General features: G+C 46.2%; 1 protein-coding gene across 2 annotated transcripts in view; it reads left to right on the top strand.

Moving 5' to 3' along the window:
* The window catches only part of PCTP (phosphatidylcholine transfer protein), a 35,015-nt gene extending 24,195 nt beyond the window's left edge, over window positions 1-10,820 (top strand). For both annotated transcript variants that reach the window (XM_049860198.1, XM_049860199.1), the window contains exons 3-6: window positions 3,677-3,756; window positions 5,946-6,117; window positions 7,287-7,354; window positions 9,116-10,820. In XM_049860198.1, the coding sequence (XP_049716155.1) occupies window positions 3,677-3,756; window positions 5,946-6,117; window positions 7,287-7,354; window positions 9,116-9,181 (386 nt within the window). In that variant the 3' untranslated portion in view covers window positions 9,182-10,820. The remainder of the gene's footprint in view (window positions 1-3,676; window positions 3,757-5,945; window positions 6,118-7,286; window positions 7,355-9,115) is intronic.
* The last annotated feature ends 1,697 nt before the right edge of the window (window positions 10,821-12,517 follow it).

Below are 12,517 nucleotides of genomic sequence, written 5' to 3'. Positions count from 1 at the left end.
GGTGGGTTTGGCTGTTTTGGTTTAATCTTTATAAGAGCAGATGAACAGGTCTTTTCTCCCGTGGAGTCACTAGTTGGTTCCAACTGACAACTTTTGGTTAGCAGGCAAGTACTTAACCATTTGCACCACCAGGGCTCCTAAAAGGTAAGTGATACCTATCCTTTTTTTTTTTTTTTTTTAATCAATTGAAAGTAGAACCCTTTCTTGTTTATTCTAGCCAATGCAAAGGAGTAGGATTAATATCTATTATATTTGTTTCCTTTTTAATTCACGTCACAAAAGTCTTAACTGCTGAGCTGAAATGTACCTTTGCTATTCCTAGAACTTCCTCCTTGCATATTTTCAAATCTGCTCTCTAGTTTTCTCTGAGGGTGACTTTGCTCTCACTCTTAAGTTGTGTTATCATCCCGTATACCTAGGTGGACATGGAAGGCTTCTTGGAGAAGGTGGTGTCTCAGCTTTGTTTCAAAAGTTGAGTCAAAGTTTTCTTAGCAGACAAGAATGCTTCCATGCCAGGGCGTGAGAGCGTGTGGGGGTGAGTGGTTTAAGGGCATTCCAGGCCAAGGGAACAGAGTTAAGTAAAAAAAAACAATGAAGCAGCATGATACGTCAGAAACGGTGAGTGGTTTGGTGTTGCTTGGTTGGTTAGGGTAGCAGAATCTAGAGCAAGGGCAAGAGCAGGGTCCAGATCCCCGAGGGTCTGGCATGGCTACCAGACTGTAGGTTCTATAGATTTTACCCTGTAAGAGAAGGGGACCCTCCTGCAGATGAGAGCTGAGAGTGGTCTCTGCCGTTTCAGTCTTGGTGGGATAGAAAACAGATCTAGCAAAGGGGCACATAGCCTCTGAGAGACCCTTGCTTTAGTCAAGACTCTTTGTTGCAAGTAACAAAAAGCTAATTAATGCCAGCTTAAGAAAATAAAAAGGAGTTTATTGGTTCACAGCATTGAAAAGTCCACGGGTTTCCGGCTTCCCAGACAGCTGCATCTGGAACTTAAAAATTTCATCAGGAATCTTTTTCTACCCTTGATTCTGTTTTCTCTGTTGACTTAATTTCCCGGCAAATCCTTATGTCCTAGCAAAGGTGGCATCTAAAGATCCAGACTTAGAGTCTACCATTTAAATAATCCCAGGGAAGCAAGAACTCAACTTTGCCGGTGGGTGCAGCCCAAGTCCTGGATTGGCTCTCATTGGCTCGGTTTGGATCATAAGCTTATTTCTAATGGACATTCGTCTTGGATTTTGGTTACTTGTTGTTGCTATGTTGTTAGCTGGTGTTTAGTCAGCGCCTGACTCATGGCAGCCCCATGCACAGTTGAACTAAATGGTGCTCCATCCTGTCCCATCCCCACACTGGTGTGGATCAGAATGTTGTCACCCGTAGAATTTTCGTTGGTTGATTTTTGGAGGTAGATTGTCAGGCCTTTCTTCCTAGTCTGTCTTAGACTAGAAGTTCCACTGAAACTTGTTCAGCATCATAGCAACACGTAAGCCTCCAACGACAGAGGGGTAGTGGCTGCATGTGAGGTGCGCTGGCAGGGAATCAAACCAGAGTTTCCTGCATGAAAAGCAAGAATTCTACCACTGAACTACCACTGCCATTTTCATTTCTTAGTTTTTTTTTTTTTTTTTTTCCCAAGTACTCTTCCTATTTAGGGGGAGTTGTGAGGTTTCTCTATCCAAGGGAGGAGCCAGACATTAGATCTTTCACGCTCCCTAGCAACCATGGTGCATCATGTGATATAGACTCTGCTAATAAGATGCATGTGAGGCTTCAGTTTGCAAAAGAGCAATACAAGGAAGCAGGCAGCATGCAAAATCCTTTTTTGGTTACAGCCGTGCCTAGGGCATCTGGCTTTGGGGGAAACAATTGCTGAGCCTCTAGTGTTTGGTACCCAGCATCAACAGCTCACCGTGTCTGGGTCCTGGGGCAGCAGCAGTTTGTCCTCGCTGGAACCATCCTACCCATCTAAACCTCACTCTGGCCCTCCTGGGTATTCTGTGAGCTACCTGAGAGCCTTTACCACATTACTTTTCAGCATAAACCTGGCTAGAGTAACAAGCTAAGCCCGTGGCCAGATGCACCATCCCGTGGCTGCCTTGCTCACTTTCCTAGTCCTGAAATCAGGGCAGAGTCAGTCGGCTTGAACCTTATAGTCAAGAAGTAGGAAAGGGTGATTGACTGAAGGAACTTGAGATGCTGGTACTAGAAGGGGGATCCATGCCGAGCAGGCACAAGCTACAGATATCCACTCTTTCACTTTCTTTCAAGGGCTTTCTTCAGCCTCCTGGGGCACTAATGGGCTGGCAAGCTCTTTAATCCACCATCTGCTTCTAATAGATTTTCTTTCAAATGCTAAATTAAATTATGTATTATTATTTCCCTCCTCAGCATCTCCTCAAAGGGCTCCCTTGCTTACTTCAGCATGCCAGGCTTGACTCCCTCTCTAAATGGTTAGGTACAAGCTTACTGTCTGCTTGAGGCACAGCCTAGAGGTGAAGGATGTGCCAGTCATTAAATTTCTTTGCTGTTTCTCCCTGTCTCCCTGGTAGCACAGTGGCGAAGCTCTCAGCTGCTAACCAAAAGGTCAGTCGTTTGAACCCACCAGCCGCTCCTCGGGAGGAAGATGTGACAGCCTGCTTCCCTAACAATTATAGCCTTGGGAACCCTATGCGGCAGTTCTACTCTGTCCTGTAGGGTCGCTATGAGTTGGAATCCACCCGACGGCAGCGGGTTTGTTTTTTTGATCTCTCCCTAAGAGTTTGTTGCTCTTTGCACGTAAGAGCAGCATGGAATATTAAGGAAATCTGGACCCTAACCAAGGGTTGGGAGTTCTTGGGTGGCGCAAGCACTCAGCTACTAAGGAAAGGTTGGCAGTTCAAATCCACCCAGAGCCACCTCGGAAGAAAGGCCTGGCAATCTACTTCCAAGAGGTCACAGCCATGAAAACCTTATGGAGCAGAGTTCCACTCTGAAGCACATGGGGTCTCCGTGAGTCAGAGTCTACTCGGCAGCAACCAGTACCTGAGGAATAGTGTAAAGAAGCAGGAGAGAAGCCAGAAACCTGGGCTTAGCCACAGCTCTGCCACTTTCTGGTAGTTTAGGGAGGACATTGCCCTCTCAGGAACCTGTATCTTACACCTAAAGGTGCTGGGCTGGGTGACCCACTAAGAACGCAGGCTGGCTGCAATGTGTCAAGAAATCTACCAAAAAAAAAAAAAAAAAACAAAACCAAACCCAGTGCCGTCGAGTGGATTCCGACTCATAGCGACCCTACAAAACAGGGGAAGAAAAGTCTAGAAAGTAAAACTATTGATACTCTAGTGACATCTGGTGGTACCCTTGATTTTAAAACTTCTGAAAATTTAGTTTTTGATGCATGGTTTTCTTCCATTGCGTTCTGTCTGAGAATTTTGTTTGTGATGTAAAACGGGCGAGTGTTGTTACTCTCGGGTTTTTTTTTTTTTTTCCACGCCTATGTTTTTCTATCCATTTGACTCTGTCCCTGGGCAACAAGCTTTCAAGAAGGTAAAGAACTAGCCCAACTTTTTCTAGAAGTTTATGCCTATGAGCTAGTGGTTTAAAATACCTTGTGAGTTCATCATACCTAAGCTGCTTGTTAATTGAAGCCAAACAGGTTTCCAGGTGCATTAACTCTTCTTTTGTTCTCCTTCAGAACTCTATGAAAAAAGATGCAATGGAGAGACCGTGGTCTACTGGGAAGTGAACTACCCTTTTCCCATGTCCAACAGAGATGTATCCTTTCAATAGGCACACCATCCCTTGATTTCTAAGAGTTTCTGTGTGTCTCGGCCATCACTGGAGGCAGGGTAGTAGAGCTAATTTTCTGGCAGGCCCAGACAGCGTTGTCTTTGATTCTCGCAGAAGCATCTGCTAAAGTTGTTGCTTCCTGTGTGGCTTTTGGAGTCCTCAGAGTATGATTCCTGGGCCTGACCACATGGAACATCTGTGATTGTGGGCACTGGACTTGACATTGCTGAGCCACAGACATTGGGACTTGGAAGAAACTTGAAAGAGTGCTTAGTACAGCTCCCTCAGGCTCCAGAGGAGGAGGTAGGGACCCAGAGAGGTGGAATAACAGGGGTCTACAAGTGGTTAGTGGCAGAGCAGGGACCGGAACTCAGGCTCCTGCACAGCCAGCTCTCTCAATCTCCCACGCCACCCCATCTCAGTTGACCCCATAGTGATCCCTTCTTGACTGTTGCCTCTGGACACTGGAGTGTTTGGTGGTGGCTGCCAGATGAGCTGAGCAAGTTGTGGGATAGAGTGGGTCAAAATTTGCTGCAAAGAAGGTGGAAGAGGTTTCACAGAGAGGAAAGCCCAGCCAATGTGGCAGCGTCTCTTCCCTGACTCATTTAAGAACTGTGGCCCTGGGTACACAGGGCAGCCAGGACAATAGCAGTCCAGTGTCCATGCAACCCCGCAGGTGCCTGAGTGAGGAGTGCGACAACTGGGTGCTGTTGGTGGGGACACTGAGGTGGCATGGGGCTGTGGCTGTAACTGTGTTGTAGTAAGTCACTTGTGTCATACTTACGGTGACTGGTTGTTTTACATTTTTAATTCCTTCTAGCGGGGCACCCAAATGCTATTATTTGAAAGTGTGATGAATATGTTAAGGAGCCCTGGTGGCACAACAGTTAAGTGCATGGCTGCTAACCAAAACTTGACCGTTCAAACCTACCTACTGCAGGAGAAAGACGTGGTGATCTGCTCTCATAAAGAATGAAGCCTAGAAAACCTGATGAGGCAGCTGGACTCTGTTACACAGGGTCACAGTGAGTCGAAATTGAGCTGGCAGCATCCAGCTTGGTGAACACATTAAAGAGTTGGGCCTTGTCCAGCTATGACATTCTAGCTAGGCTTTAGAGCCAGATCTGGCTTCAGATTCAGGCTCCATCACTAGAATTGGGCTGTGGGATCTTGGGCAGGTTTTTAAAACCTTTCTGAGCCTCAATTTTGCCATCTGTAAGATGGGGATACTTGTACTGACCTGACAGGGCCTTTGTAAGGATCAAAATTGATACCATATATAGAACACATCATGTTTATCACAGCCAGGGCTGAATTAGTGATGAGTCTTCCTGTTCCTTAGGGTTTAATGTATCTTCCCTAGACATAGTGGTTGTTCTCTGAAGGTTTATCAAGATGAAATGTCTTTGTTATTCTTGGTGAACCCAGAGAGGACATCCGCCTGCTACGTATACAAGGGTTTAAGTGTCCTCCTCTGACCACAAGTTGTGACATTGATTGACTGTCTTTTATATAGAGAGGTGAGTGATTAGAGCAATGGGATGAGGGCAGGACAAAGAGGAATGGCACCACCATTTGTTGTATGTTATTCTGCTCCAGTCATTGTCTCCAGCGCCCCCAACAATTCTGCATGGTGGGTAATGCTACACCTTTTTCCTACATAGGGAAACCAAGCCTCACAAAGGTTGACCATGTTACTCAGGATTATACAGCCAATGAGTGACCAATTCTCTGCCATCTCAAAATGTCTCCTTGGAGAAAAGAGGACTGGTTTCTCTGCATAAGGAAAAGCACCAAGGAACCATTCACAGTACTGTTGTTAGGTGCCTTTGAGTCAGTTCCAACCCATAGCAACCCTATAGGACAGAGTAGAACTGTCCCATAGGGTTTCCAAGGAGCAGCTGGTAGATTTGAACTGCCGACCTTTTGGTTAGCATCCGAGCTCTTAACCACTATGCCACCGGTCTGCATTCACAGGTAGGTAACCATATCCTCAAATGAGAATTCTAGGCGGTGTGAGACACAGTCTTGCAGTGCAAGTAGGGCAGGTAAGGGAAGTGATAGTACCAGGGAGCAGCAGCTGCCAGGTGGGAGGTACAGAATCTCCCCTTTACCTCAGGTTTATGGGGCTTTCTTTGCATGTCTGAAATGTCATGCCTTGATTGGTGGTGCAGTATGTCTACATCCGGCAGCAAAAAGAGCTGGAGGTGGAAGGGCAGAAGGTCTATGTGATCCTGGCCCAGAGCACTTCCATGCCTCAGCTTCCTGAGAAATCGGGTGTGATCCGGGTGAAGCAGTACGAGCAGAGCCTGGCGATTAAGAGCGATGGCAAGAAGGGGAGCAAAGGTAAGCTCAGGTCACATCTTGGTACACCCAGCCAGGGTCACCCACAAGAAGACTGATTAGGAGGATGTAAAATGCTCCTATGCTATGGGAGGCCCCTGGGATGTCAGAGAGTAGCAGGGCCACAAAGCAGACTAGGGATCAACACCTGGGAAGGGACTCATTTGCCTCCCAGGAACTTGACTACAGCAGGAAGTGGGTGTTTAAATCTGGCTCAGTCCATTCTTGACTTAGTTTTGCATTGTCCAGGTGAAGTCAGAATTTCACAAGCAAACCAGAGGGTTTAGAAATTCACTTCAGGCTAATCCTGGGGATAGGCTGGGTGGGCAGTTCCATCTCAAGGATTGCAGCTCCCATTCAGCACACCCGACAGACTCAGGACCTGCCTACCTTAAGTTCCAGCTCCCAACGGCCGTGGGTGAGAGTGGGGCTTGACGGGCATGACCAGCTATGCTGGTAGGCTCATGACCGTGGGTCTTGGGTAAAATTCTAACTTACTTCTGATGCTTCTTAAATCTAGCACCTTGGTCCTAGATGAAGGTTTACAGAACAAACTAGCTTCTCATTAAGCAATTAGCACACATATTGTTTTGTGACATTGGTTACCAACCCAACATGTCAGCACTCTCCCCTTCTCGGCCGTGGGTTCCCTATTACCAGCTTTCCTGCCTTCTTCTGCCTTTTAGTCCTTACCCCTGGACTGGTGTGCCCCTTTGGTCTCATTTTGTTTTATGAGCCTGTCTAATCTTTGACTGAAGGGTAAATCTCAGGAGTGACTTCATTACTGAGCTGAAAGGGTATCTGAGGGCCATACTCTTGGGGTTTCTCCAGCCACCTAAATTTTCTGAGTCTCAGTTTTGTCATTTATAAAATGGGGTTAATTTTATCAACACCTTATGGTTGTTATGAAGATTATAAAGGAGACTATATCCAGGTGTCTAGTGCCAGGTGTTTTATAAATAGTAGCATAATATGGCTATGTGTTCAAACATATTTACCTAAAAGTATATTATGAGTCGAAGGAGAAAAGTCCACCTGAATTATGTACTACCTCCTTCTATACTTTCTGGGCCTGAATATGAAGATATGAAATTCGCAGGGTTTTGTTGCTATAGTTTTCAAACATTTTTTTTTCCCCCTCCTTCTGAATTGTCCTTTCTTTCCCCCTCTAGTTTTCATGTATTACTTTGATAACCCGGGTGGCCTAATTCCGTCCTGGATCATCAACTGGGCTGCCGAGGTAAGATCCCAAGAGGCAGGAGGGGGCGGAATGGGTTTGACTAATGTTGACTTAGCCCATGGAGCTGTCAGGCTGAAGACACACTTTGTCTCAGGCAGAATGAGGCTGTTTTATGAAGCAGCTTAGCTGAGTGACTACGGTTGAAGCCGGGGCTGCCAACACCCAGGATGGAGGCCGGGAGAAGAGACAAAGATTTCTTAGCTTGGAATGCCAGCCCCTCCCTGCTAATGCCCTGAGACCCCTCCAGTATCACTCTTTGGTTCCTACAATACGTCTGCTCGTTGTAGAGCAATAGTGCCTTTGGACCCTGTGTCTGCTTATGGAGGAGAAAGGCAGATTGACCTTGCTTGGGAGAGTCAGACATGTGTCCAAGCCTGGGGGAGGCCTCCAGTTTTTTTTTTTTTTTTTTTTCCGGTAAGGGAGGGGAACTGACATGGTAACCTGAATCACTAGAAACTGCCTAGGAAGTTGACACCATGGGCTCACTTAGGTTCCTGGCTGGTACAGTTTTTGTTTGTGTACTAACCTACAGGTTGGTGGTTCAAACCCACCCAACAGCACCATGGGAGAAAGTCCTGGTGATCTGCTCCCATAAAGATTGCAGCCCAAAAAACCCTCTGGAGCACTTCTACTCTATAACACATGGGGTCACCATGAGTCGGAATCATCTCAACGTCAACAAGCTTGGGTTGGGTTTGGTTTTTGTACAAACCCCTGGGTGGTGCAAACAGTGAACTCACTCAGTTGCTGACTGAGAGATTGGAGGCTGAGCTAACTGAGAGATTGGAGTTTGAGTCCACTCAGAGGTGCCTCTGGGCCTAACAATCTACTTCCAGGAAATCAGCCACTGAAAACCTTATGGAGCACAATTCTACCGACACACATGAGGTTACACCCCCAAAAAACAACCTGTTGCCATCAAGTCGATTCCAAATCATAGTGACCCTATAGGACAGAGTAGAACTCCCCCATAGAGTTTCCAAGGAGTGGCTGGTGGATTCGAAGTGTGGACTTTTTGGTTAGCAGCTGAGCTCTTTACCACTGTACTACCAGGACTCCCATGGGGTTGCTACGAGTCAGAATTGCAACTGGTACTGCTACATGACCCACCGACCTGCAGGAGGGTGCAACAGATTCCTTGGCAGACTGAAAAGCATGTAGGCTTTGGAGTGCAACAGATGAGATTTAGAATCCTGGCCGTGCTTCTAGCTGTCTGTGTAATCTAGGGAAGCCATTTAATTTCTTCCTTTTTGAAAACGGACGGATATTGCTTACCACATAGAGTAAGAGTATATAAGACAGTGCTTGGAAAAAGTATTGCACAATACCCAACACTAAGTAAGTAATAATGTATCCTACCTTCCTCCTCCCCCCAAATCTTAACCATTTTCCAAAGTCTGTGAAACAAGTCCTTTCTCTCATTTCTTTAGAAGAGTCTAGCAACCCAGCTTAATCCCATTTCCTGGCTTTTCTTTTTCTTTTCAAGACATGGCATCTCAGAAGTTGCTTAGCTTTTTATTAGCAGGAGCAAAATATAAGGCAGGGACTTGAAACAGTGATCCCTGCTATCTAGTTTCACCTAAAGCCTTGGATCTTACCTTTCGTCATTTATTATCTATGACAACATTCTGTTGAAATACAGTCAAGTGTCCTCTTGTCTTTATCATACCCAAAGCCATCTTTGTTTCCCTCTTGCCACATCTAAAGGTGTTACGAGTGAGCAGCTATGATGCCAATGACAGAGCCTCTTTTCCTTTGCAGAGTGGAATTCCTAGCTTCCTGAGTGGCTTAGTGCAAGCTTGTCACAGATACCCCAAGAAAACCTAAGAAAAGGAAGGAGGATTTGTGTGCCTGTGAAAGGATGTCTCCGGAAGTGCCACAACCACTGATGTTCAGCTTTCCTTTTGTCTTCAGAGGCCTGCACACTCTACAGCACGTCATCCCTGAACGTGTTTGCCTCAGGGCGGGTGCCTGGCTTGCCTGCCAGCTTCCTTTCCCACTCTCCCCACCCCACGACCACTATTGAATATGGGTAGGATTAGGGAAACCTTTGGTTGTTTATTTTTAAAAAGGGAAGTCCTCAATAGGGAACACAATCATTCCATTGTACCATTTTTGGGGGATGGGTGGGTAGAGGACAGACAACAAAACTCCAGAATGACCGCTCCCCGGCAAGCTGGCTCCTTCCCAGAATGTGATTTCTTAGAAGTCCAGAGGGGCTGCTGGAAGTTGCGTTGCGTTCAGAGCTGACTTTCAGCACCTTAGGACACGGAGGGATGTGCTTCGTCGACTTGATTAGGTTGGGATGTGAAGTGATAATCTAATCAGCGTCTCCTGTTCCTACTTGTCCCTATTATGGTATCAAACCATTTTGAAAAACATTGCAGGCTTGACAGGGTACATAATGTGATGACCGTTTTTTCTTCATCACTGGTGCCTGGGTTTTTCTCTTTCCCATGTGCCACTGGGGAAAGGCTGCCCATACCTCTCTAGCTTTGCACTTGCCTAGAAACGGAGACATCGAGATGGTTCTGGCAGCTGGCAAAAGCTAGCAAAAGATGCTTTGTGCATAGCATCACCATAAAGTGGCTTTATATGCAATAAGATGAATTTCCCTTCTGGAATGTTTGGATGTGTTGAAGGGATAATAGTTCAGAGCCAGGGCAAATTTAATTAGTGTACCTTTTTCTCAGGAAATCTACCTAAGTTGCCTGCCTCCTACACACCAAAAGGACTTTTCATTTCCTATATTTTCTCCTGAATTTTGAAAAGTATTCTCTGGCCAAAGGCACAGCCTTGATGATCTCAGGAAAAAAATTTAACCAGTGTGTGAAGTTACCAAACCTCAATTAATGGGCATAGAGGTAAGACAGAGAACAGAGGGGGCCCCAAATCTGCAGTTCACATAAACAAATTAAAGTAATAACGTAACAGGAAATGGGCCAGGGCACACAGACAGAGCCATTCCCCAGAACAATGGGGCAGGGTATCAGAAAACAGCCCAGAAACTTCCTTAAAGTTGTCTTTCAGAAGCAGCCAGATGAAACCAGCCCCAGGGACAAGCACAGAACATCCACCTGTGACCGCTGTGTGACCTTCCCCCAGGGGCAGTAAGGGGCTGCAGCCACAGCTGGGGAAATCTAACTCAGGGAACAGGCGACTGCACAGGTGCAACACCCCATAATAAGTCCTGCTATGGATCCCAAAGCCTCCAGGACAGGAGTCGTCTTAAAGCCATCTTAAAAAGCTGCTGCACGCTTTTTTCCGGCCACTTGGCGGAAAACCCCGCCTATGTCTCTGAATAAACATGAATCTTCCCCCTCCCCACCCCGACTCAAGAATATTTAAAAAACTTACGCAAGTTCTTTGTTCTGGGAGATGGGGGGGTGGGGGTAAGCCTTGCCTAGGCCCTCCTCATCTCCGCTTGCAAGCCTCTTTAATAAAGCTTTGCTCTTGTGGAAAATTCTCCATGCCTTACTTGTTCATTCTTGACCAGTGAGAGGCAAGAATCTTATTTAATTAAAGGCGCAGAGGTGCCGGCAACAGAGGCTCAGGTCATAAAGCCAGAAGGAGGCAATTTATCATATCGGGATATCTCAGACTATGTTTTCTCTCGGGGAAGGGAAGGCTATTCCATACAGAATAAATACAGAGTGACTTAAACTTACTGGGTGTGAGAATGAATCAGGTCTCTACCTGATTAGGGTCCGTGCCCTGGAGCAGTCGAGCCAATGAAACATACTCCAAGTCAGAAAGGGTAATATGTGGTAGGCACTCAAATGTTAGCTAAAGGAATGAGTAAGTGATTCAGAGAAGACTGACGAAATGACACTAACTTAGAAGACTAAGCCATTCCACATATGGAGACTCGTTCCTCAACAATTCAAGCCAGGTTATTCCCCCCAAGCTACATTTTTGGGATTTCCACTGGCCTTTCCCTCAAAGTACTGGGCTCTTCTCTTTGCTGGTGTGGTTGCTCCATCAGTCACACTCTTGTCCAGTTTTGAGATCCACCTTTTCTTAATTGCAGGAGCAACAAAATAGTTTCCATTTCTCTACTACAAAATTGGACACAGCACACACTAAGCATTTTTTTCACCTGTAGACTTTGTGTGTGTTGTTATGTGCTGTCAAATTGGTTCCAACTCATAGTGTAACCGAACGCCACTCGGGTTCTTGTCCTGTCTTATTGGCTGATTGAAATAAGACGGACACTGATTGCAACGGAAACAGAAAGTGGCAAGTTTATTGTCTGCGCGTACAAGGAGCCGTGGGGTCTAGTGACCTTAAGGCCAGGTGCTCCCTGACTAAGGGGGCTGGGGAGCTTTTTGTTTCCAACGGCATCAGGAGGTTGGGTTTGGTACGTGGAATTTTCTGTCTTTAGCCCCCCCATGCCTATATTTGGCGGGGGGGCTGTCAGTTGAAGGATGTGATTTCAATCTGTGCATGCTTCAAGGTGTAACTAGGGCTAGTCAGTGGATGGAGCCACTACCTGCTGCGACTTCCTGCTCAAAACAAGCTTGTGGTTAGCAAGACAAAGAGAGGGGGGAAGGGGTGTTGATTGGGGTTTTCAATATGGCTGAGCAGCCTGTTTCAATAGTGACCCTATGCACAACAGAACTGAACACCGTCCAGTCCTGCGCCATCCTCACAGTCTTTGCTATGTTTGAGCCCATTGTTGCAGCCAGTGTGTCAATCTATCTTATTGAGGGTCTTTCTCTTTTTTGCTGACCTTCTGTTTTACCAAGCATGTTGTTCTTCTCCAGGGACTGGTCCCTCTTGACAACATGTCCAAAGTATGTGAGATGAAGTCTCTCCATCCTTGCTTCCAAGGAGCGTTCTGGCTGTACTTCTTCCAAGACACATTTGTTTGTTCTTTTGGCAGTCCATGGTATATTCAACATTCTTTGCCAATACCACAATTCAAAGGTGTCAGTTCTTTGGTCTTCCTTATTCATTGCCCATCTTTTGCATGTATGTGTGTATACACACACACACACACACACACACACATATATGAAGCCCTGGTGATGCCTTGGTTAAGAGCTACGGCTGCTAACCAGAAGGTGGGCAATTTGAATCCAGCAGCCGCTCCTTGGAAAACCTATGGGGCAGTTCTACTCTGTCCTACAGGGTTGCTATAAGTTGGAATTCAACTCCACG

The sequence above is a fragment of the Elephas maximus genome, chromosome 19 (assembly GCF_024166365.1).
Source record: "Elephas maximus indicus isolate mEleMax1 chromosome 19, mEleMax1 primary haplotype, whole genome shotgun sequence".
Lineage (NCBI taxonomy): Eukaryota > Metazoa > Chordata > Mammalia > Proboscidea > Elephantidae > Elephas > Elephas maximus.
This window is presented reverse-complemented; position numbering and strand designations above follow the sequence as displayed.